This window comes from Neopsephotus bourkii, unplaced genomic scaffold (genome assembly GCF_033783945.1).
Source record: "Neopsephotus bourkii isolate Nb327-2 ecotype Australia unplaced genomic scaffold, CSIRO-AGI_Nbou_v1 NB_1767, whole genome shotgun sequence".
Classification (NCBI taxonomy): domain Eukaryota; kingdom Metazoa; phylum Chordata; class Aves; order Psittaciformes; family Psittacidae; genus Neopsephotus; species Neopsephotus bourkii.
In genome coordinates, this window is record NW_026902241.1 from 11,216,666 (window position 1) to 11,243,211 (window position 26,546).

Consider the following 26,546-nt stretch of genomic DNA (forward strand, 5'->3'; position numbering starts at 1 on the left):
GGATATTAAAATACATAGGTGGGAGAAGCAAGTAGATGTAGAAATATCTGACAATAAACACCATCTAGTCCCTGTCAGGTGTTCTCAGTGAAGCTGTCGTTACTACAAATGTCTGTCTGTCTCCACTGGATTTTGATAAGGTCTGGCTCAGGATGTCCTAAAATGCGGTGCATGATGATCTAGCACAAGATAAATGTTCTGATGGGTGAATTTTATATATATATATATATATATATATATATATATATATATAAAATTTAATGAGAATTGAAACCACCTTCCTGAATGGAGGTGCATTTACTGAATTTGTTCATAAACTTTTAGATAACATGACGTTGGGAGTGACTGTATGTACACTGGAGGACAGGCTGAGAATTTGCAAGGTTACTGACAGCCTGAAATAGCCAGGGGGGAGGATGGACAGCATGGTGCGAGAGAGAAATGCCTAGTGTGAAGACAGCAGTGACTAACAGCAGAAGTGGAAAATAAAGGGGAAGTGGAAGAGTTGTTTAGGTGGAAAAGGAACTGGAGGTTGAAGCTGAACAGCAGACAATTGTGACTCAGTCTCATGTTGTTGTGAAAAGGCAAACATCCTCCCCAGATATTTAAACAGAGAGTACAAGACTTGGCGATGAGACTGGCTTGCCATTTAGGAGAGAGAGTCTGGGTCACCAATCCATGTGAGAAGCAAATAAGTCAAATGTGAAAAGGCTGAGAAGCAGAAAATCTACTAACCAGACATCTTTCAGTATTGTTTTTAAGTCATGTAGATAAGTAAGGCGTACTATAGGAAAGGGAATTATCTGCCTTGTATGCTCTGAGAACTGAATATAAGGAATAACAGATATAAATTGACTTGATGGATAATTAAATCAGACATGATAGAAACCCTCAGGCAGACAGTGCAGTACTGTGAAAGACATGAGGTGTGTCACTGAAAACATAAGAACAAGTGGTGCTAACCTGTTGTAGCAGATTGATGCTCAGTATGTGTGCTGAATGAGGATAGTGGCCCATTGCTACATTTTGAAGGCACCCAGTAGTGCCTAGGTTTGTACTTGCGTTTGCCCATGTCTCCCTTTGAGGTAGGAGGAGCCCCCTTGCAGCTGAATCCAATCACAAAACAAATCTCTGTAGATAATGAGGGTGGATATATGAAGGAAGACTTAGCACACATCTGGAACAGGCCAGATGCCTGCAATAACTGATGGCCATGTACCAAGGTACAAGAAAGGACAGCAGAATGTCTACTCCATGTTTCTCCAATTTATGGACTGGGTATCAGAAGGCTGTTTCTTCACTTTCTTGTGAGCATTGCAAAATTGGCACTTTGGTCTTTTCCTGATACTGAAGTAGATTTGAGATTCTTCTTCCTAGGCTAAATACTAGAAAGTGACAGGTTTCTTCACAATCTTCCTTTGAAAGAATACACCCCTGCTTCTTCTAATAGTAATTCTGTCTTTCCCAGTTTTGGATCAACTCTTTGTTGGCAAACTGCACCAGGTTCCAAATGAGGTCTTACAGTTCCTTGATCAAAGGTACTAATATGTCACTATCTCCACAGAAGATAACTGAAAACCTACCTAATGCTGTCTAGAGAATCACTGGTCAAGAGTCACCAGTGCGTCACTTCTCTGCAGAATAAGACTGTTTCTGATTTGAGCAGATAATTAGAGAAAAAACTGTCATTATTGGTCTGTAATGTTTATTTTGGCCAACAAATCCAGCTACTATCTATCAGGACGGTCAGTTCAGCATTGCCTGTTAGTGTCTTAATCATATAACCAGTTGTAGTTGCATGTTCTAGTGAAAAATGAAGCTATCTCTTTCCCATAGTCACCTGCCTTCATCAGCCAACTCCTCTCTCAAAGATGTGGGTAAAGAGAAGACAGTAATACTGTTACTCATCCCTGTTGATGCCTATTAACAAGTACCTAGCTAGAAACAGAACAGATAAATTCAACTGTCCTGTAAGTAATATCTTAGAAGCTTACTTGCTAAAAATGATTCTAAGGTGACCTATGATACAGATGCTCTGCATTTGTCTTGATGTCCTTGGTTGATCTTTCCTCCAGAATCTGTTCAGTCTCTGAGGAGTACTGAGATCACAGTAACAAGTTTAAAGTCACCAGGCCTCTTATTTCTCTTTGAAAGTCTTTATTTTCTCAGCTTGATGTATTACCTTGAACTTGGATTCACTTAGGTTGTTGTGGGGCTCCTAGTATTTGAGGATTAGAAACAAAAATATATACTAAACTGCAAGAGTTGATCTTTATTTTTTTTTTCTTAATGTCTTTGTCTCTGCCACAGGTATTGCAGCTTGTGGTGTCCTGACCTCAGACTCATGAAATGTATTCTCTTATGAACCTCATTTGTGGCCTTGAAAGTGAAAACAAAATCCTTGCCCTGACAGCTGAAGCACACCTAGGTTATCATGAAGCTCTTTCCCCTGAAAACTGCACTGGCTTCACTTTTTCCTTCTTTCCCTTCATCCTCATTTTATGTTATAGAGCATTTTGGATTTTTCTGTACAAGGCACAGTTTTGTGTTAGGTTAACACAAAGCTAAGGGATGAGGATATAGCCAGAAGTACCTAATCCTACAATCCCACTAAACTGGGATAGATACCCTTGAGTTCTGTTAAGTCCAAATTATAGTGCAAGCACCTACTTGCTTTCTGGGACAGATGGTGGGTGTAAAATAGTCAGCGATGGATATTTTTGAATTGGTACTGTCAAAGTGGGTACCAAATACGAAATTTTTGTAGGAATGTGAAATGGCCTTGACACTGTTAATGTTGTTGATATCATACCAGGTTTTAACTCTTTTTTTTTTCTTCCTGGCTGTGGGCTGTCACTCCCTGAATCAATGGAAAGAAACTAAGCATTAGTTTCTTTCTAAAAGCAGCCATTTGTGTTGTATGCTGAAACAAAAATTTGATGGCATTTTATGGGCAGATACAGCAGTTGGGTGAGTGAAGTGTTAATATACAAACTGTGCCTTTTCTTCAGGTCTTTTGCTGAAAGGTTGACTCGAAAGGGGTCTAAGTATTGACCTGGAGCGGCTTGACATTGAGCAGTGCACTACCAATTGTTCTAACATCAGCTTTCTTCCTAAGATAAAAGGGAGGTGGGATTCTTTCTTTTTTAAGCTGAAATGGACAGCTAAAGGGAAAATGCTTCAGCACAATATTTTAATCAGAAAATGAGTGAGAAACAAGTATAACAAAAGCTGTTCAAAACTTTTTCAAGCTTTTAGCTTCTATTGAATCCTTTTAATCTACACTGTAACCTTTTCCTAACCTCGTCTTCTCTGCTACAGCATTTAGTTTCTCTAATTGTATTCTGCCTCCTAGAATCCTTTGCTGTCACAAAAATGAACGTTTCTCTTACATCTTAATATAGATCCTACTGATACCTCACATTTTAACATTATGTCCTTAGTCATCATTATGAAGCTTCCTCTTTTTTTATTCTTTTGGGTTCTGCTGGGCAGCATGTCTTCATTTTCCTGTTAAATGTGCGGGTAGGCTGGGGCAGGGGCTCATTGTTCAAATTTTGCTGCTTAGTAAGCCAGGCTTTTTGCAGTTTTGCTCTGCCCTTTGTGCACAGATCCATTCCTGTGGGAGGAGAAGGTAAGAAGGTAAAGGTCTGCAGGTACTGAGTTCTCACCTACCTTACAGAAAAATAGCTGATGGGGGTGACAGCCTTTTGAATTGCCCTTGCTGAAAGACTGCTTGTTTGAGTTCAGTCCTTACTAGACTGCACGTTTGTAGTGAGAAGAGCCTGTAGGCTTTAGCAGCATCTCCTGCCACCAAAGCTAGTTGATATTGAGAGGCAAGGCCATGTGAAACCAGACTCTGCCTGTTTTTGCATTCATAGTGTCACATAAAGATGACAGCTGGTACTTCTAACATACCAGAGTGATGGCCAGATGCCCCTGACTATGCTGTTCACCCACACCCGCTACAGCTGATGTTCCAGATCTGCTTGTGTGGGAGATGCAATATGTGAACAACTGTCACACCCACCACAACATCAAACTTATCTTGAAAAAGCTGGAAGGAATGCAGCTCAACAAAATCTGAGGTTTGGATCTAATAGGAATAGTGCTTATTTATGGGTTTAGTTGGCCCCTGATTAATCAACCACCTTCTTCATTATGTTTAGATGGAGGTTGCACTTCTGGGCTGTCAGTGCTGCCCTGGCATGGAGTTTTGAGTAAGCATTTTATTGGGACTGAGGTGTAAATGCATCTGTGCTCCTACTGCCTAGCAGAAGAGACTAGTGGAAGTTTACAGGCTAATGCACAATTCTTTTGGCTAATGGGCCCCATTCTTTGTGGCAAGCATTAAAGGATTATCACTTATACTCCCTCATCAATATTGCCAGGGAGAGGTAGGTCATATGTGTCTGGCTCTTCCCTCACTCCAGGGAGGCTCTCTCCCTGGAACCCCTTACTACTCAGACACTGGTTCTAGAGGCAGGAGAATGTGGCCGAACCCAAGTGATAAGATCTATAAAGAAAACAAAATGTGATCTTTAAGCAGTTTTGGTGTGTCTGTTGCTTTCCTTTTCTTCTTTGAGACTTGCTGAACTGGCTGTTCTGCGTACGGGTGGAGCTTGAATGCTTCCTAAAGAAAGGAGACACACAGGTATATTTTAAGTTTTGCTTTCTGTGACCACTGCTTCAGACAGCTGATGTAAGTTGCTTTGTCTTGCTTGTAAGCAAGATTGCAAACTCAAGTTAAAAAACTTAGTTTTTTTTCCTAAGCAGAGTCTTTAAGCACCTCTTCTGTTGTGTCTTCAAGGACTCTGTATTGTATTTCTCACTCCTCATTCATTTGTAGTTATTCCTGGATTTTGTTTTCAGAGTGCATCACTTGACATTCTAATACACCTCCGTGTCATTTGCTTGGAGCAACCCTTATGCATGTTTCTTATGCATGATAAGAAACATGCATAATCTCACTTTCAGAAACATAGGCTGTGGTGTAGCACTGCAGTGGTGCGTAAGAATAATTTGATAACTTAGCTCAAGGCTAAGTATCAGCCTCAAAAGCATTCTGCTGGACTGGAGCCTAAGAAACCCTAGAATAAATTATTGTTGTCAGTTACCTCCCAATCTAAAGAGATCCCTTTTGATGTTTATTGAAAGCACAAGCTGTTTGCTTTGACTGTAAGACATTGTTACATGGTGACTGTGTGACTGGATTTCTCCCTAAACATAGCATTTAATTGTGTTTTAATGAACAGTTTTATATACTCAGATCTGATACCAAAGTTACTGCTGTTGTAAGTGGTAGAAACTAGCATGAAGACTCATGATCAAAAGGAACAACCCATGTTCATCACTTTCAATTAGCTTGCCAGTGTTTGAGAAGAGCAACCAGAATCTACTGAGTGGTAGTTGCAAGGCCCTGAAGGGCAGACAGCAGGGCTGCAGGATAGACTACAGAGCATTTTTATAGTAAAAAGATACTTCCCTCCCTTCCTACCAGTACGCATATTGCAGCCTCAGTCTTGCTTATAGGATTAATAATTTGCATGGCTGACTGTACCATGAGTCTGTGCTCAGGGAAACTTCCTTCCACTAGAGAAAAACACAATGCTGTGAAACATCCTTTTGATTTGAGAGTTATGCAAATTAAAACTCAAAAGTGAGTGTTAAAGGATGTTAATATAGTACATTATCCTTTGAATCCAGAGAAGTGTGTAAGCACATGTGGTGCTACTTTAATGATATAAGCACACAGTAGAGCAAGATGAAAACTATTATACCAATCCAAAAGTACCACTGATACCGCCACTCCCTTGTTCTTACAAGAGCATTTTTTTCTGAGGGAACGAGGGGAAATGACTCCTTTTCAAGCAATCTTGTTACACTGGTTTTATACCGGTATAGGTATATACACCAGTACAGGTAGATCAGCTGAAGCTGAAAGGATTTGGATGCAAACTCAGTGCTCTGCCAAAGTGAGGGTGAACTGTGTCTGCTCAGCTGTTTCCGTCCTCAACACTCAAGGGCAGTGTTCTCCTAACATGCTTGATCATGCACCCCTATCAAGTAGAATTTTTTTGAGCAGGTACCCCCAACCTATGTATTTGTATTTATAAGTTATGTACATGCAGCACTGTGCTAGTATATTATGTAAATTACAAAACATACATGAAGAAATAAAGGATGAGAAAAATTAAATAAATGCTATTTATTAATTTTATATCTGTTAACAGTATGAGATTTTCCTCCAGCAGATTGTCTTGTGCAATCCCTGGCGCCCCACCTGGAAACCATTGTGCTAGGGCCTATGAAAGGATCTTTATATTAAGTTTGCATATGGGCAAGCAGAACTGTGGCCATTTGTGTCCACATTTGCCAGATTATTTCAGTCCAGACCCAAAAAGGGGATTTCTGTAAAGTGGCTGCATGCTCTCTGACAGGAGCACAGCCAGACCCAGATTTAGCTGTGATGAAAAGCAGTATGTTCACCTGCTTTCTGTCTTCTCTCTCCTCCCCAAATAAATAACACTCTAGTTTGCCTAGCAGGTTTCAGGTTTTGATCACACAAGGTTACGGAAATTCCAGGCTCAGCCTTGCTAATAATTTGAAGGTGGGTTTTTTCTTTTTTTTTTTCCTTTTTTTTCTTTTTTTTTGTTTCCGTACTAAAACAACAGTGGGGGTTATAGCACTTAGGACCTCGTAGAATCTGGCTCTAAGGAAGGAATGTAATCAATTCTTGATGTGCAAGGGAGGATGCTACCTATTCACACTTAGTGAGGGGGAAAGGAGCTATATCAGAGATGATGGAAAAAGCTGATGGCATTGAATGAGGTTTGCTTAATTTTATTTTATGAGGTGGTCAACATAAATAAAAAATGAATGGAGAGAAGTGTTGCTTAAATGAGAGACCTTTGTGAACACAGCAACAGGTGGCTGAGGAAGTGGAAGGGCAATGCAAAAGAGCAAAAGAGCAAAATCTAATACAAAACCAGCATTAGCAGTTAAGTCTGGAAGGCTTAGGAAGCAAGAGACTCCCTATGGAGATACATATTCTTGTTCTGTATTTGCCTTGCTATTCCTGCACACAGAGCCCAGAGAGTGGGGAGCAACTTCGCAATCAAAACTTGAGGTTCCTGGATACTCTTTTTTCCTGGGGGATTCTGCTTTCAAAGAGCACTTTAAAAAAAAAAATAAAAAAATCAGAAAACAGAAGCAGGCTTGGAAACAGATGGGTGTTCTTGATGCTGGCACTGTGATGCTGTTACCCTGGCTGGAGCAAGCAGCATAGGCTGATCTCTCCTAGAGAGCAGACACTGGGGTTTCTGATGAATGAACATTGACTGAGGCAGTGTCTCAGTGAGGGCAGGAAGGGAAGTCCCAGCTTTCTAGACAACTCAGTGGTAAAGATGCAGAGGTGTTTGTATGTCAGGAGCAATACACGGAAGAAGCTTTGCCATGTGAGAGCGTTGACCTGCCTAAGTAACCCTCAGTGATTTGTTATTTAAGTGGAGGCTGTGAGGCATCTAGAGAATAGTTTCCCTTTTAGAAGATGGTGTGGTGCTGGGTAAACACCAATATGCTCCACGCAGATGTTGGCCACTTCCTTGCAGGGATTGGCCAGCGTAAGAAAGGGATTTGCAACAGCAGTTCTATGTGAGTTGTTTCGCATCTGCTATGAAAATAAATTGATTTTGGTGGGCTGGCTGGGCTATACAGAAGAGTTCATTTCTGTCTTTGCTCACTTGCAGAAATATGCACGTCATCTTTTTTGGTGTTTTGTTTTGAAGCCCACAGAATTTGGATCCATTCTTTGAAGATTTTGAATGCTTCTTCCATTATGTTGAGAACGATTGAAGGTTTATGCGTGGCATGCTCATAACTGTGGGTTGTAGGAAAAGGGGCATGGACAACTTGGAACATTTTCAGTTAACATTACGATGGCTTTAAGAAGAAAAGTCTCCAGTGGCTTACCTCCTTCACCAGTAGTTATGGCATTTGATCTGTGCTCCCTTGCTAATTAGGTGTTCCTTGCCAGAAAGGGTTTAATGGAAAAATAGTGTATGAAAGTATGACTGTAGATCTCAGCACAGTGTTAATTCACATCTGCCAGTGCTTGGGAGCAAGGGAGATGAAGTGGAACAGGAGCCAGAGTGGGTTGGGACATACAATTCTTTTTTAAGCAGCCACAGTGTGGCCAGATACAGGTGCAGATCTTTATTCTGTGACTATCAACTGAATAACATACAGTTGGAAACACTCCTAACCAACACTGACCCAGCTGAACACTCGTTTTATCTGGCAGCTAATCCTTGTCTCCAGACACGTATCCTTAGAAACAGCAGTTGTAGACTTGAAGAATTCATACTAACATAAGCCTCATCTCATCGCTTCAGTGAAATGCCAAGAGAACACTAACCTCTGCGGTGTGGCAGTGTCTCAAAACTGCAGGAAGAAGGGTGGCGAGCGGTGGAGCTTAGGGTATGTCAGGGTCAGATAACAGCAAGGAGGCAGGGAAGTCTGGGAATGTGTAGGATGCAGCAAAGGGAAACAGGACATAGGTTCCAGTGCCAGCCTGAGACATGGATAAGCCAGAAGCACAGATGATATGATTAACCTAAGATAGCAGAGCGTTATCAGTCACAGAGTAAAATATTCAGGAAAGCTGACTCCCAGTTCCTGCACTCAGGAAATACTTGCTCTGGCTTGGTGGGCAGCCAGTTTGGAAGGGAAGCACCATTTCTGTCTTTGAGCAGCAATCAAAATTCACAGCCCTTATTTAAATGGGAACTTTCCCAGTTACTTTATGGACTAAATATACTCTATCATCATATCATGAAATTATAAACCAGCCTGATGTGAAAACAGTAATTTGCACCTTTCCCTTCTAAGAAAATCAGTCTGTAAGTAGGTAAGAGCATGCAGGATAGGTCTAGGGTTTACAGAGAAAAAACACTCAAACTTCTTTATTACTATGTTAGTAAAACATTACTTTAAGCATTCTATTGACTCTCCCTATGGCCTCTAATCAGGGACAGGCTTTTAGTCCAGACAGGTTTTCCAAATCATGGAAGATTTAACTCTGGTGTAATAATAAAAAGATCTGTTCTGAACCCTACTGTGAAGTCTGTGCACTTCTGTAAGAGGAAGAATATAGCTAGGTAATGTGAAGCTTCAGTCAGTGAGGTCTCAAGCTATAAATGTCCCAGTCTGTGGTTACAGAATGGGAGGCTATTTTTTCTATTGTCACAATGCCCAGAAGCCTCTGTAGCAATCCTTAATGTGAAGTGCTCGGCGCTTTGCAAACGGAAGGACATGCTTTGCAGTGGTTGTTCCCATGTCACTAGTTTAAGTTTACCTTGCAGGTGCATTCTATATACTTATACCTGCAGACTCAAGGAACTGATGCTCAGGCCTGGTTTTTGTATAGCAGAAATATCTATTGTCTTTGTCTTCCACTCCACTACTTAATATGACCCAGATTTTATCACCAACAACCATGTTTAATTTTACCTTTTTTATGTGATCCCACTGTGTAGTTGTTTGAAAATCTCTGCTGCTAGGTCCAAAATGAGAAATACAAGCTACGTTCTCCTTTTATAAGCTGAGGTATGTTCTTACAGTGATTAAATCCTACAAGGTCTTTCAGCTTTTATTGGTTCATATGTTGGCAGCCTGCAAGAAGCATGGGGAAGATGATCTGCAAGCTTAGTAGTGGTGTGATGGATAGCTACCAGTCAGCAGTGCCTGTCTAGTGATCCTTGCCTGATCTCAGAGTACAGCATACTAAGGGTATGTTTGAGGAGATGGACAAAGCATCTCTCCTGAAAGGCTGTGGGAGAAGACACATGATGCTCCTGTTTGCAAACCTATTTCCATGGCCTGTTACCTGTTCCTCTCGCACCCCAGCAGCTGTGCAGCATGGTGCAGGCCATGGGGGGTGCTGAGCAATTACGTTTGGCTGGACAAGTAGTTGGGCAGAGGTTGCAGTAGTGGTTCTGTGTTGCTGAGGATTACACTCTGTGCACTGTTTAGCTCTGAGTTGTGTTTCTGGCTTGCTCTGCGCATACAACTCCCTGTCTGCCTTCCCTGGGGGTACAGTGGTTTGTAAACACATCCGCATCACCCTGGAGTTAATACAGGCAGCACAAGTAATAAATCCACCTTTTTGCACAGATGACTGTTTTAGTTTTTACACTTAATTGTTGATGAAATGCTCTGTTTTCTTAAAAGTGGGAAGTTGTGGGTTTGTAGGAGTTGTTAGGAAGTCTAAGCAGTTGGAGTGCCATGGAGTGCATCATGTATCCTGCATGTGGTAAGAGGATTAGGGATGTTGATATTCACAGTATAAAGAATTTATTGAGCTTTCCAGCCATAGGGGCTATTTTGAGTTCAGACAGCCTGTGGTGCTGGTCATTTCTAAGGGCAGGCAGAGCAAGGATGGAAAAAGGCACTCTAACAACAAGGGCAGGAGAAAAAGAGCAAAAAAAAACCAGTGCACAGAGCGATACTGTGCATGTGTAAAGGAGCCCTGGCCCTAGCATGGACTGCAAATACATGACCTCTGCTTGCATCTTAGGTGTCCTAAGAAAGTATGTGGGCTTTCGTCAGCCCCTAAGCCTAATGCACCAGTGAGGAACATGTGGCTTGTAACTGCTTGTCCCAAGGTTTTTGAGGGTGTTGGAGAATAACGTGGAAAATATAAAGTGAGTAAATGGTAAGTTTAAAAGCAGCTGTGAAAATGCAGATGTGTTACAATCTTCTCTGATAAAGGTGGTGTAGCCCTCAAGTGATGGTGCCAGTGACTGAAGTGTTGATTATTATGATCTGTAAAATGATGAGATGACCTTTGCCTCTTAGTCTGGGGTGATGGCAGCAGAGAAACCTTTTTTTACTGGGCAGTTCTGAAGCTCACCTGGAAATCCATGTGCATGCTTTCTTGCAGAAACCTCCCATGGAGCTCCTGGCACCAGCCTCCTTGAGTAGATTCTGGGTTTTGAGCTCTTCTAGCTGGGCTGCAGCAAGAGCACCCTGCTTATCGTCCTCTCCTAAGTGGATGCAGCAGTAGGTGCTTAGTTCTGTTCATGGAAAGTAACACTGAATGGGGACTTTGGTGACTATGTGCTTACCCTAACAACTGTTCTCTGTGTTCTCCAGGAAGAGGCTGTAGCTGTTGGGAAGCAGTTGCAGAGACCACTACTGTAGCTACATGTTAGCTCATGTGGGATGGAGATGAATCGTTAGGAGGTTCTGTACTGAAATGAATGTTCTGGCATGAAAAGGTTGTCTGTAATGCTTTACTGAACTGTCTGGATTTCCAATTAATATATTCTTTCTTTTGATTATTTAAAAAAATTAATTTTGAACAAAGCAGAAAACCATTTCCTCAGAGACTTGCTCAAGAGTAAGAGGTTCAGTTTTCAATGGCATATGTGTGTGTGCTGCATGTAAATGAAGGAGTTGATGTGGAGGCTTTCAGGATCTCATTAGTTGGGTCACTTGCATATTGACTTTTATTTCCAAAAGACAAATTAGATGTCCTGATGATTTGCCTGGGAAATATACTAGGCTGTTTTCCCTTCTTCAGACACAAAACCATAGAATCATAGAATGATTTGGGCTGGAAGGGAGCAGGGTCCTGACATCAAATATTGCTAATACTTATACAGAACAATATTTATTTTAAATTGCTGGAAACAAGTAAATTGCATGCAGATAATTGTGTTCATGAATAGTGTGCGCTAGAACAGATCAGGAGCCTGGGAGAGAAAGATGTGATGGTGGATCGCATCTGCAAGTTTCCAGTGCAGAGCATATCTCCCCATGGGGCCATCCCAAAGCAGCCCTCTGGGATTTAGTTACAAAGGTCACCCTGCTGGAATGGAAGTTGCACTGACATGAAACTATCCAGGCTGCTTTGTAGATTTATTTCATTAATGTGCACAGCTGTGCCTGCAGACAGATATGTAACTTCTCCTATGCAGAACTGTATTACAGATGATATATAGAATCATAGAATAGTTAGGGTTGGAAAGGACCTTATGATCATCTAGTTCCAACCCCCCTGCCATGGGCAGGGACACCTCACACTAAACCATGCCACCCAAGACTACGTCCAGTCTGGCCTTGAACACCACCAGGGATGGAGCATTCACACCTTCCTTGGGCAGCCCATTCCAGTGCCTCACGACCCTCACAGTAACGAACTTCTTCCTTATATCCAATCTAAACTTCCTCTGTTTAAGTTTTAACCTGTTACCCCTTGTCCTATCACTACAGTCCCTAATGAAGAGTCCCTCCCCAGCATCCCTATGAGCCCCCTTCAGATACTGGAAGGCTGCTATGAGGTCTCCATGCAGCCTTCTCTTCTCCAGACTCAACAGCCCCAACTTTCTCAGCCTATCTTCATACGGGAGGTGCTCCAGTCCCCTGATCATCCTTGTGGCCCTCCTCTGGACTTGTTCCAACAGTTCCATGTCCTTTTTATGCTGAGGACAGCAGAACTGTGCATGAAAATGACATATGAAGCTGGCATGTTGACGATTGTGTCTAACCTGCTAGATACACTCGGTGTCAGCTGGATGGCCAGCAGCAGACAGTTAGCTTTGATGACTGGGCATAGTAGAACGTTAATAGAAAACTGCAGTGGCAGAAGCAAGTGCGATGAACTCCTGCAGCAGGAGTTCCCCTGATGAGGGACAAGCATGTTCATTCCCACAGTCAAATGAATAATGTGCAAAGCATTATGTAAGCTGACATGGTACAGTTTCAGCATTGACTCTGCTGCTTTAAGGTGTTTGGATTTTCAAAATTATTTTGACTGTAAGACCTTGTGTTTGGGAAGGTTCTGATGGATGTTGATAATGGTGATTGATAGGCTGCAAGATCTCACCATAGCAATGAAGGAAGTGTATAATGAAAGGTGTCAGCCTTACCTGCAGTGGGGTTTTTGGTTTTTCTCCTTCACTTGCCACAGCTTGAAGACTTTGTAGCTTTTAAACATGATGGGAGACACAAGGAAATAATCTCTTCAATGGGTTTTGACTGTAGCTTTAAGCTACAACAAACCACACTTCCTTGGAAGACTGGCACAACATCTGTCACATTCTCATTCTCAGACCAGTGCTACTGGTGGTACAGCATGCAGTTGGTTAATGAGAATGGTGTAAAATCTGCCTGTTTCATCCCCTGAAAATGTCCAGAAATGTAACTTTTCTTACACTGTTGCCCTATATGGTAACCTGGTGAGTGATAGCCAGAATTCTCTACTCCTGGCATTCCAGTCTTGGTGTCCTGCTGAAGTTCTTCACCTTTTCCAGGCCGAACTGCCAGCCTGGTGCATGAGGCAGGAGGAATGACAGGGGTGCTTTGGCTATCACCCAGGGCCCTTGGAGGCTGCTGTTGCATTGAGTGGGAAGGCTGTCTTGTGTTGTGTAGGAACAGGTACGCTACTTGTCCCTGACCTATGGCAGGTGGGCATGCTAGACTTGTCTCACAAAGGTTTTACTGTAATGCTGAAGAAAGTTAGATGAGTATCTGGATCCAGTACACAGCAGGGAAAACAGCTGAATTGCAGGAAGTTCCTTAGTTTACTAAACACTGTGCTAAATTTTACCATTTAGTTTAAATTTTACTGTTTAGTTTACTAAATAAGTTCTTTATTGAACTTGTCATAACTCATCACTGTCTGGTGTAGAGACCAGGGGTTCCTTTGACCAGAGTCAACACAGAGAAAGTGTGTGCTGGTTTTCAGTCTTTTTCCATTTGTCCTTGAATTGCTTTTGGACCCAGTTCTTAATTCTCTCTGTGGATAGAAGTCAGACTGCAATGTGTGGATCACTATTGTTGAGGCTGTGAGTAGAATAATCCTTTTTAATGCTGGTGAGGGAAGAAAAAGTGCCATTTCATGGAAGCTGTCTGCAACAATTTTTGTGACTACAGTTATTATGTGCAGATGTTGGAGGCATTGTCAAAGGTTTACTTATAGAGAGTGGAAAAGTGCAGTCAAATCACACTTTGCTAAACAGCTTGGAATAAACTTCAATGAAACCAACTGCAGAGCAAGAGTGTGTGCTGCTGAGTGCCCAGGCAAGGGTGCAAAGTAAACTTCTGGGGGAATGTGACCAAAAGGAAGATAAGATTCATCTACCAAAATAAGAAATGCAAACATCTAGTTGCCTGAAATATTGGTCAGAACCACAGCTGGTACCTTTGACTTAACAAATGAGACTTGTCCCTAAAGCTTTGCTGTTTTTAATGAAGATTAACAAAACATATGCAACGTAACATGATGAGAATTTGATGAGAAACTTAACATGAGCCAGCAGTGTGCGCTTGCAGCAGAAAGCCAACCATATCCTGGGCTGCATCAAAAGGAGCGTGACCAGCAGGTCGAAGGAGGTGATCCTGCCCCTCTACTCTGCTCTTGTGAGGCCTCACCTGGAGTATTGTGTGCAGTTCTGGGGTCCTCAGCATAAAAAGGACAAGGATCTGTTGGAACAAGTCCAGAGGAGGGCCACAAGGATGATCAGGGGACTGGAGCACCTCCCGTATGAAGATAGGCTGAGAAAGTTGGGGCTGTTCAGCCTGGAGAAGAGAAGGCTGCGTGGAGACCTCAGAGCAGCCTTTCAGTGTCTGAAGGGGGCATATAGGGATGCTGGGGATGGACTCTTCATGAGGGACTGTAGTGTTAGGACAAGGGGTAATGGGTTAAAACTTCAACAGGGGAAGTTTAGATTGGATAAAAGGAAGAAGTTCGTTACTGTGAGGGTGGTGAGGCACTGGAACAGGTTGCCCAAAGAAATGGTAAATGCGCCATCCCTGTCAGTGTTCAAGGCCAGACTGGATGTAGTCTTGGGTGTCATGGTTTAGTGTGAGGTGTCCCTGCCCATGGCAGGGGGGTTGGAACTTAAGGTCCTTTCCAACCCTAACTATTCTGTGATTCTATGATTCTATAATATCCTACATTAAAGACTTGGGTATTTGCTTGCTAGTTCTTACAGGAGAATAGTATCTGAAACAAACCGGAATAAAACACAGAAGAGAACTATTATGTGCACTTGATTCAAGCTGTCAAGGCTTGTCATAAGGCCATCAAACTGGCTATGGTTTGAGAATAGTGTGATGTACATTTCTTCCAGGTCATTACAAATAGAGCTGATTTTTTGGCAAGCCAGATAAGCTCCAGTGCTTCTAAAGCTTATGTGAGAGAACTTGGTGTGAAACAGAATTCTGAAAAATCTCACTTGGGAAATATTAAAACATTGGGTTTTGATTTTGTTGCTATTTTTTGAGCTGTTTGTGTTGGTCTCTATTCATTGAGAAAGATGAAAAATGAATTGAACTTCCTGTCATTTTTCGTCAGTTGACACTCTCCATCATGATTTTTTTGATGACTGTGTATTTTCTGACAAAAATCTTCCATTAGCATTTTTTTATGTTCTCTAAATAAGACCCCAAAATCATACCTGTCAGAAAGGTTAACTTCTCAGGAATATAAACCAGTCTTCAATTGCTTGGATTTTGGAAGAAGGAATTAATTGGTTTTTCAGACCCTGGTCTTTGACAGCTGTGTCATATGTCAAAGTAGAAAATAATTCCCAATTGCCAAAAACCCAACAGGTTCTGGATAGATTTTTCTTGGGTGTCAGTATATAACACACATAAATGTGGTATCCTCATGCGTGACTACAGATTGTACAAAGAGGACAATAAAATGACTTCTGAATCCTTAAACTGATGCTTCTACCATTCCTGTGCCTGATTCAGGAATACTGGGTTCTGCCCAATTGCTGATGAAGTTAAATGAATTTCAAAATCAACCATTGTTTAGCTTTGTAAAAGGTTTGCTTCCAAACCATGCACTTTGGATTGGCATACATATGGTAATACTGGGCCTACCAACATAACAGGATATTTTATGTCACAAACCTTGGTTACACTTTGAATGAGAGCACTAAGTCTTTTGCACAGCAGAGCCAAAGGAGGAATTCCTTCCACTGCATTTTGTTCTTACACATCTGATTTATCCTGCCCAAATGACAATGCTTCTGACCTCCTTAAGATTTGTATGTTATGTTGGAAACACCAAGATTACAGTAGGTTTTGAAACTTTCCATCTTTATTCTGAGTCTGTAAACTCTGAGCTACTAAGAAATGGCTTGGTAATCAGAACAGGAGAAATGGAAAAGGATAAATTAACTTACTGAAAATGTGCTCAAATTACTTAGTCCTGCAGAATCAGTTAAGTAGGGAAAAAGCAGTTTATTCACTTGGAGTTCTTAGCTTTTTCCTAATGTGCTGTTCAGTAAGGAAGGCTAGAAAGAGTGGTAGGATTGGAGCAGGGGGAAGAATGTGACTGATGGGAACACATCCAAGAAAGAAGACCAGAGACTTTAGGAGGACATGCAGGGGCTGGTTGAAGGATGGTCACAGGGAAGTTTCATGTGAATTTTTTCTTAATCTTTCTGTTTTTTTCTGCAATGTGGATGTTTGCTGAGACATTGAATGTGCAGCCTGCTCTCTCACTAGGCATTGGACCCAGCAAGGCTGCTGCAGTTTGCTGAGCTGAGTTGAGCCAAAATGGGCTCTGCAATGCGCTCAGTCTGAGGGCGAGGTGCCAGCCTCCGTTCCACAATCCTGTCTCCAGTATGGAAACACAAATGGCTTTCCCTGCTTAGCTTCTTCATTTATTTTGAGTCTATTATTACAGTTTAAATAGCTGTGGCACTTGGGGAGATGTTCCTTCTGAGTGCAAACCAAAAAATGGAACCAACCTGGTCAAAACAGGATCTAGTAGCAGTAGTGATTGCTGCTGGGTACCTGTGTAAGTTTTTTGCTGGTGAGAAGGAAGCAGCATTTGTGTGTGCCTGTTTTATCATAATCGAGGAAGTTTATGTGTTTTCCATGTTCTGCAAGGTCACTTAAACCAAGTTCAATGTGTTAGTGCTGCTTTGTGTGCTGCCCAGGCATTCAGCAGAGCTCTGTCCTTGCCTGGGTATGCACAGAACCCTGGCTCTAGCTACATGTTTGGAAACTCCAAGAGCGCTTTTGTGCTCTGATGCTATACCTTACGTTGGGAGGCTAATTGATTTTTAAAGTAATAAAAGAAAACTCCCTATATAAGTAAATATATTCTCCATGCACACGCTTTAGAGCAGAGGAGAGAGAAACATATGAATTTTACGTGCACTCATAGTTGTATTCAGCAGAAGACTAGGCAAAGCCACTATTCTATTTGACTGAATAAAGCTTTGACAGGTAAGCAGCCCATGTATGGAACAATGAACCCTTTGCGTATCAGTGTTTTCTGAGTAAGTGCCATTTTAAGGACTTAAAGTCCTTAAAAAGTACAAATTCACTATTTCAAGTTTCTTATGCAGTTGTCTCTATATATGGGATATATCTGTATACTTAGTTATATTTAAGTAATTTATTTTAAGCTAGTCATTATGCAAAACCCAATTCATGCAAAAATTAGTTCTCTTCCTACAGAAATTCAGTGTCACTCTTGTTTTATTGTGCCTTAGTAAATTATGAATCAGTTGTGCTCACTTTGCCAATTGAGGCTGGTTTTTAAGACATTGAGATTATACAGGGGCTTTCAGAATTATATTTAGTCAACAATTAAGTTGATGTTTGAGTCAGAAAGTGATTCAGCTCACTTTTTTAGAGCTGTGTGGGTTCTGCATGGTCGATGGGATACAAATCTTACATTTATTTCAGGAAGGAGAGGAGATAAGGGGATTCTGTGTAGCTGGAGCAGGACTATTGTCCTATCCAGTATACCTGACAGTTTTCCATAATCACTTTTCAAGGTAAACTTGTGCAGCTACTGCAAATTGAATTGCATCAAAGGTTCCTTTTTGTGCCTCTGACTGCTCTTGACTTCCTAAAGATGGAGTCCAGCACATATCTATTGTCCATATCCGCCCGTCTCCAAACCAACATATTTCGTTTTGTAAGTCTTAATGCTTTATGAATGCATCTTGTTTGCTGTAGGCAAGGTTTAAAATCTTATCCCTACTCCCAGCTTCTGCTTCTAAAGGCAAGAATTTGAGTACTACCTTTACACTCTACCTGGAAGGTTGCCTGGGCACTGGATTTGAATTAAACATCTGCTCAAGACTTCATGTATAACTAGGAATACAGTCTGTGCTGTGTGTTATGAGAAAGCTGTCTCTACTGTCGAATGTCAAAACTTATGTTATAGGGAAGAAGGAGATGATGTACTGTAACATATTCATACAGGATCATTCATAGAGCATTTTATAACAGTCTGGTGGGTGCTAGCAGAATATAAATCTGATCAAAAGAAGGGAACTCTTTGTTAAGATGCTTTATTATTACAATAGCAGTTAAGTTTAAGTAATGATATCTATTCTAGCCCCATAGTTTTCACTTAATAATGAAATTGTTTTCTCATTTAAGATGACATTTTCTGCTCTGTCCTTACCAGAAAATGATTTGTGATCTCTACTCTGGTCTTGTCATATAGATCAGTGTGCTTTCAATTGAACTGTTTCACTCTCAGTCTCTTTATCTTTCAAGTTAAAATTAGGAAGTAACCTTTAAATATATGTTTCTTTCCCCACTGAACTGTTTGCTTTTTTGTCATTCTTTGCAGTCTGAAGGTTCACTGTCTCAATATCTTGGTGCTATTTTTGCTTTCCTTCTAATAGTTGAGTTCACCAGGGCTCACCCAAACATTAAGGTTTGAAAGCAAGTCCAACCACAGTATTATTGTAGTTTCATGCAAAATTTCTGTATGCTATAGTTGCTGCTGCAAGTAAGGATGTGAACTGAGCTACAGGGGTCCTGGGGAATGTGACCTGCCCAACACAGTAGTGGATTTTTGCAGAACCAGGTTGTAGAATGGCAAATCTCATGCTCTGATTCAGGTGGGAGAGCTGATACTGAGATCTTGGCAGCCACATAGTACAAGGAAGTTTCACTCTTCTTAGGCAGAAGAGCTTAAGTGAGAAGCTGTGTGCTTGCCTGCATTTGATCAGGAAGAGTGTTTTTCAGACAGTCCCAAGGCTGAAGGCACAGTGGGTTTTGAATCCAACTTCTCGTTTGGGGTTATAATCATGACACTATCTTTTGCACATGGATGTAGAATTACTGTTTAGCACTGCCCTGTCCATGCTGCCCTTCTCAGGTATATTAATTTTCACTGCTTCTGTGGGAGAACAGAGGATATGTCTCACACCCCCTTTCCCATGGAAGAGTTGAAACTGGCAGAGAAGGTGCAAGGTCAGTGAAAAGCTAGAGTAATGACAGCACAGGACTGCAAGGTTTGTTATGTTATGGGAGGAAGAGGACCAGTGCATGCATTGTAGTGCTAAAATTATTCCCTGTGATGTGGGACAGTGACATGAGCTACATGATGTCTTTGACTTGTTCTGGGACGGTGCTCTCTTGGGGATGTCAGAGTGCAGACACAAAGAACTCAGAAGCACACAGGCGTGATCTGCATGGTTCTGTGAGTGAAGAGAAGCAGACTGAAAGTCACAGGATTAATGACAATGAACCGGTCAGGAATTAGAGGTGCAAAAGAAAATGTGGGATCAGGTTCTAGTGCCCAGGAATCATGTCAGCTGGGATGGGGACAGTAATCTCTGTCTGGAGGGCTCAGACACCTTTCTTCTGGGCTGTTTTGAGGAAGGCAGTGTTCTGACATGCATATGTACAAATAAAAAACTATCCCCCCAAAAGGCCAGAACAGCAGCTGAGTGTACAGATGGTGTGTAAGTGGTAAAATTAAATGCATGCTACCTCACAGACCTGCGTGCTACAGAGTGAGCAGAGGAACAAACTGTTCAGTGTGTGGTATTTCTATCATTTAGGAGGAAGACGGGGGGGGGAAGAATTTCCTGATGGCATCTGTCAGCCGGTGGGTACACTTTCGAAGGAGTTAGCTGACATGCCATCACTTTGGCCTTGTTTAGCTGCTTTAGGAAAGTTTTAGATTGGATATAAGGAAGAATTTCTTTACTGTAAGGGTGGGGAGGCACTGGAATGGGTTGCCAAGGGAAGTTGTGAATGCTCCATCCCCGGTGGTGTTCAAGGCCAGGTTGGATGAAGCCTTGGATGATATGGTTTAGTGTGAGGTGTCCCTGCCCATGGCAGGGGGGTTGGAACTTAAGGTCCTTTCCAACCCTATTATATGATTCTATAATCTTGCTTTAAATTGCTGATGTTAGACATGATGCTGGTGATGATCAGGAGTAAGCTTACTTTCCCTGCTTGCTTTTGTCCTAGGTCCAACCCGAAAAATGCCCCTAACAGCCAGTGCCATGGACTTTTTTCAGCTCTTTGTCCCTGACAATGTACTAAAGAATATGGTAGTCCAAACCAACATGTATGCCAAGAAGTACCAGGAGAGGTTCGGTAGCGACGATGCCTGGATTGATGTCACCTTGACGGAAATGAAAGCCTTCTTAGGCTACATGATATCAACCAGCATCCACCACTGTGAGTCTGTTCTCAGCATCTGGAGCAGCGGCTTCTACAGCAACAAGAGCATTGCACTTATCATGACACAAACACGGTTTGAGAAGATCCTGAAGTACTTCCACATCGTGGCCTTCCGTTCAAGCCAGACAACGCATGGCCTCTACAAAATCCAGCCTTTTCTGGACTCTCTGCAGCGTGGCTTTGACTCTGCTTTTAGACCTTCGCAAGCCCAGGTGAGAGTTAACCCATTGGCAAGGAATATCTAACCTACGTGCTTTAGGTTGTCTTGCTAAGACTGAAAGTTCAGAGCTCGCCTACCCGAAGAAAGAGGTGAGGCTTCAACAGTGTGAAGCCATGCTGTAGTGCCTCCATGAAACATGAGAAAAAGCAGCACTGTCCTATGCGAGTACTCAGGTACCTGGCATGTTTCGGTAAGAATGATGCACTCCGAGCTGGGGCCGTTTGCTTTGGTGGTCTCAACAACCCTGAACACTTCTTGGTGAGGTTGGCACCACTAGTTTTGCTATCCTGAGGATGTTAAGTTGCAGGCTGCTCCTCTGAGGGAGAATGGAAAGGGCAGAGCTGGTACAGCTGGGCTGGAGGGAAAGCCTGTCACTGCTCCTGATACAGGCTGAGGGTTGGAGACAGGAGCTGAGTTTGCTAGGAGTGAGCATCCCTGACCTTAGCAGCCAATGCCTGTGGTATGGTCCAGCACCATTGCCTTCCCCTCATGACAGGGAAAAGGGAAAATAAGCAGCAGGGCAGGTGCCTTTGCTTGCTGCAGTTGGCAGCTGCCCTCAGCAGCACTGCCTGTGCCTTGTGTCAGTCCTGGTTTTTCATGATGGGTGATGCTCCTATGGAAGAGCTTACTGATGTGTGGCCTTGCAACCAAAGTGCCAGGGAACTGGAAATACTTCTAGACTACCAAGAATAAAAGCAAACACTGACTCCAGGGAATTTTCTTTTCCAAGTTTAATTAGGGGTACAGAAGAACGCCATTCTCTAGGGGGACTGTTCCTTAGACTGGGCAGATAATGTAAGGAACTAAATATAGAAACTTATGTAGCTGGTGATTGTCTGACTACAGGTGTACAGTTGATCAATTTTTTATTTTTAAAGTGCAAAGAAATCTTCTCATAATATTCTCAGATGCAATTTAAACTTTGTTCCAGTATAAATTATCTCCTTTTGGAGCTGTTGCTGCTGGTCATGTTCAGAAGTCTGGAATGAAAAAAGGAATAAGCATGAAATACATTACTGCTGGAAATAATTTTTCCTTCAACTCCATTACCAGAATATAAAGATTTCACTTAGACATTTGGAAAGGGTGTTGTGTCCATCATCTTTTTTTTATTTCTACTTCCCCTCTGAGGCATCATATTTTTGCCCACTGCACAAAATTAATGAAGATGCATCACATCCATTGAAGTGTGCCTAAAATAAATTGGGAGTGATTACAGTGTTTTCTATTTCATAGACAATAGCAATCATATCTGTGTAATTGAGGACAACACAGTTGTCTAAAAAGCTGTTATGGTAAAGAAGGAGGGAGGGAGGAATGTTCTCACTAAGCCATGCCAGCAAGGTGCATTTCCATCAAGACGAAATGGGCAGCGAGAGGCACAATATTGTTGGGACTGAACTCTCATTAAGATATGAAATCTAATCCTTATGGCCACTGTCTTCAGTCGGCAGAAGATAAAGGCTTCAGAAATGTGATCATTGTGTCTAATGTAAATGCTTATAATGGTGTGCTGTGGGACCTGCTGTGAGTGCAGATCCATTAAAGGATAAAATTTGATTTGCATGTATATCCTTTCTCCCGTCCTCCCTCCCGAGAAAGGTTTGAGAACTGAATTGACAAAATTGTAGCATCCTTTTGCAATGGCCAAACATCTAAACCTCCACAAGCAAAACGTATGCTTGTGCTGAGCTTGGTAAGGTGATGCTACTTTAAATAAAAAAAATAAAAGGAGGGGAGAGAAGTAGTGACAGCCCAGTTGTCTTTTTCCCCTCTACTTCTCTGCTCCCTTATCACTGTTTACATCAGTGATTACTATACAGCACATTTCAGTGGTACTGAGAGGAGCAAAAAGCACTAAAATGCAGCTTCAAAAATAACTGTGAGAAAGAAAGAGGTTTTGAATCTGTTGTTAATAATAACTTTAGTGTAGCATCGTCCCCGGTACTACTGGGGATGTTCCAGGCCTAATGTCCTCCTGGGTGCCATCAGGCAGGGCTGCATACTTTCTGTCTCAAGAGGCATGGACCGCATCTGGTCAAAACAGCAGGAAAGGCCTCTCCCTGGAAATTGTCTTGAGTACAGATTAGTGGGCTGCAGTAAATATCAAACCTGGAATGTCAGGCCCAGTGAGAAATAGTTAAAAAATAATAGCCCAGTTGCACAGAAACAAGGGGAAAAGACAAGGGAAAGACCCATTCAGAGGAGCCTTCGGTTGTGCAGCCTCTGAAGGCATTTTGGGAAGAGGGGCCCAGGTTTCTGTAATCAGTGATACCTAGAATCCCACGTTCAAAATTGATTTGTTCCTTAAGGCACACCTGTGTCTGAAACATGAGACTTGCGGTATCTGGGTGGCTTGTGCCTGAGCTGAAATCTATGCTTAAGCTTTAGGTTAACATCTTGTAAGTGGCATCAAACAGAGGAATAACTTGGGCTCTTTGCTGTTGAATGCAACAAAGCGGCTAGGGCTTGTAGGTAGACTTGTTACTGACTTTCCTCCTCTGGCAGTGTGGATTCACAGAGCATGGGTTAGTAAGATGCCATGTTTAACTGGCCTTTATGGGCAGAGCAGTCTGCATCCAGCAGATAATGCAACATCTGCCTTCACATTTATTCCTTCACATTTATTTCTTCTGAAGAGTGGATCTTTTCTTTCTGGAGAACTAGAAAAGATTCAAGTGGAATTTCTGTCAGAAACTATTTAGGGTTCTTTTCTCATGTGTAACCCTCCCCCCCAGAAAATAAGACATGCAAAAATGACACCATAGCTTCTATGAAAGGAAACAGAGGGAGAGAGAACTATGCCAATATACCAAAACAAACAGTCTAGTGAATTGTAATTATTTTGCTAAATATACTGAGCAAACAAAAGGAAATAATTACTCTCCAGCTTGTGAAGGTATTGAAAGCCCAGAACATTATAATTGTATATCAGAGCACTCGCTTCAATTTGCAAAGTAAAAAAACGTCCTGACCTAGATTGGGGAGGAATGACAGGAATATTCTCTGCATCCTATCCCTTCCTGACATCTGTATAAATTGCTGCTGTCTCTACCTGAGCAACAAGATGTGGGGTTTTGGGTCTGTACCTGGAATTGGTGGTCTCTTGGCTGCTTAGCTTTGTAGATGTGATGTTGGCTTACAAGTGGAAGCCTTGATACAGGGAGGAGGCCCTGCCTGAGCTCAGGAGTTACGCTGCAACAGATTCAAGGGTACTCACCTGCCAAGGGTATACGCTCAATTCCAGAAACCAGAGGAGCTCAGGAAAATAACATCACTGCTCAAATATCCTTCAGTGCCTGCTGAGTAGTTATATGGTTGTCAGCAGGATGCGACTAGACAGGATTGCTGTGTTTGGCTCTCCCTGACTCGTGTGGGAGGGTTCAGGAGCACAACTCTGGGAACTTTCCTCTTCATTCTCCTTCCAAAGTACCTTCTCTTTGGCATCTTAGAACCAAACAGTTCTGTGTCTGCCCAGTGAAACATCAGCTGGGAACAGTTGGCTTAAGTCCTTACTTCAGGCAGGAGTGAACTCCCTGGCAAAAAGAGAGACATAACTCCAACCTCTTAATCCAAGCGCATGATGCTAAAGTTCAGCCATTTAATAGGGGACTGATTTGTGATTTACTCTCAGCAGTTTCATCATAGCTCTTCCAGATCAACTTGCATCACTAGGCAACAGCTTCTCTGAAAACACAGAGGTGCAGAACCAGGCTGATCAACTCATAGCTCTTTTGTGTCCTCATGAATAAATGTAGTTTGGTGTTGGGCATTTCTGAATTAGAAGACCGGTTCAAGTCTACATCTCAGTTTTCTTGTTTTCAAAATGATTCTTTGTAAGTAAGGGTGTTGGGCCAAACCAGGACTGTTCCATCTTAGGGCTTCTGAGAGTGTAATACAAATAAGTAAGTATTCAGAGGGTATCAGCGAAGTAAAAGACATGGAGCAAGCTGAAGAGCAATAAGAATATTGTAAATTGCTGATGTCCCACAGCTCTTGCCCAGTTGATCCTCTGGTGAAGCCAGTTTTTAGGGAGAGTTTGACAGCAGAAAATGATGAACCTTTATGGCTATTTTTAAATTCCCTAATGGTAATGGAGTGCTGTAAAAACTGGTTGTTTTTTTTTTTTCTTGTTTTTTCTTTAAAGGAAGTCAATTAAAGACTGAACAAATGGGCAGAGGAGCATGAAATCATGGCTCCATCAGAGTTGAGAGTTAACTTTTGAATTATGGGAAAGAGGATCAGTGATATGTGGATAGGCCAAACAGGACTTTGAAAGTGAAGAGAAAGAGTATGTCTGGCATATTTGAGAAGATCTATCAGAGAAATCAAGAAAAGTGGTGTGGCCAGTGTGATGGACAAGGAGAATAGCTTTCCAGCTATTCTATCTGTAGAGCAAGGCTGCCTTATGTTGAGGCCAGAAGGAAAACTGCTGTGGGAATGCTGTGGGCTTGAATGAAAACATGACTGGGTGAGTGAGTTGTTACTCTAAAATGAGTAACATTTTGGAGCTGTTACTCAGAAAGCATGAAAAATGCAGGCACTGACTGGCTCAGAAGACCTTGCAAGGAGTTGAAGGTAAAGACTAACATGCAGATTCACTGGCCAATGAGATCTGCAGCAGGAGAGGGATGTCTGCAGTGACCAAAAAAGCAGTTAAGGGGTTACCTTAAGGAGAGGAAGATGCTCTCAAGCACAGCATAATAAAGTCAGAGCTGACAGCTAGATATGCAAGTTGAGATGTCAGATACTAGCAGAGAATTCAGTTTAGACAGGAGGAGCACTGAAGCAAAGAGGCAGAAGCACAAGCTACTATTGCAGAAGCAATGGCTGAATCTGTGCATAGAGGTGCAGATACCCAGGGGACTCTGTTTGCAACTGGATGGTGCCCACCAGAAGCCAGAGACAAAGCAAGCTAAGGCAGTTTCTCCAGGAGACAGGCTGAACAGACAGCCTGTATTGGGGATGGCCATGGAGCTTAGAGAAAATCAGATATCTCAAACACATCTTGGTTCATTATCTGAGTAAATGGAGTCTAGGAAGTCCAAGTACAGAGTTACTGCCTCCGGGCTTTGTCTACAAGCTTATTTGGGTTGTGGTAAGACCAGGATGGGTAGAATTGAGGAGTGGAAGGAGCTTTGGAGACAATCTAAAATGGAGAAAGGCACTCCTGACAGTGGCTAGCTGTTTTGTTCAGTGAATGAAAGATGTTGTGGGATGGAGCAATTGCTGGAGTCCTATCTTGGGGTCTTGCTCTCCAACACTTAGAATGCATGTACATACTGGGGAGAAAACAAAGAATGAAAGCTTGGCAAGAATATCTAGCAGGGACAAGAATGGCTATAAGGAAGAAGAGTTAAAAAAACCAAGCCATAACACCAGTGGCATAGCTGTGGGGGAGTGAAGCAGCTAGATGAGGAGCTGCTTAGATCTGAACAAAACTGGGGACTTTAGAGAAGAAAATGGGGATAATTCTATGTAGAAATCTGCAAGATATCTTGCATCAAAGGAAGTGAAAATAAGAGGGCAGGGCTTGGGAAGTGAGTCGAGATGGTGAAGAGGCAGCAAGGAATACATGTAGGAGTCAATTCAGCATAAAAGTAGGTTTTTTTATCAAAGAAGATGAGGAGCAGGAAAGAATATGCCATGGGGGTAAGTAAGCTCACTCCTGGAAAAGCAGGTATTGCAGCAACAGAAAGAACAGGAAATAGGAAAGAAGCAAATAACACCTTGCATGGTAATTTGGCAAAGAAGTGGATTTGAGGTTACAGGAAGAGCAAGGACACTGAGAATAGAGGAGGGTGAACCATCTAATAGGAGCAGACAGTGGCAACAAGGCTAACTCTTGTCA

General features: G+C 42.2%; 1 protein-coding gene across 2 annotated transcripts in view; it reads left to right on the forward strand.

The window, feature by feature from the left end:
• The window catches only part of PGBD5 (piggyBac transposable element derived 5), a 64,324-nt gene that overhangs the window by 9,350 nt on the left and 28,428 nt on the right, over positions 1–26,546 (forward strand). For both annotated transcript variants that reach the window (XM_061378779.1, XM_061378780.1), the window contains exon 2: positions 20,260–20,687. In XM_061378779.1, coding sequence (XP_061234763.1) covers positions 20,260–20,687 — 428 coding nt within the window. The remainder of the gene's footprint in view (positions 1–20,259; positions 20,688–26,546) is intronic.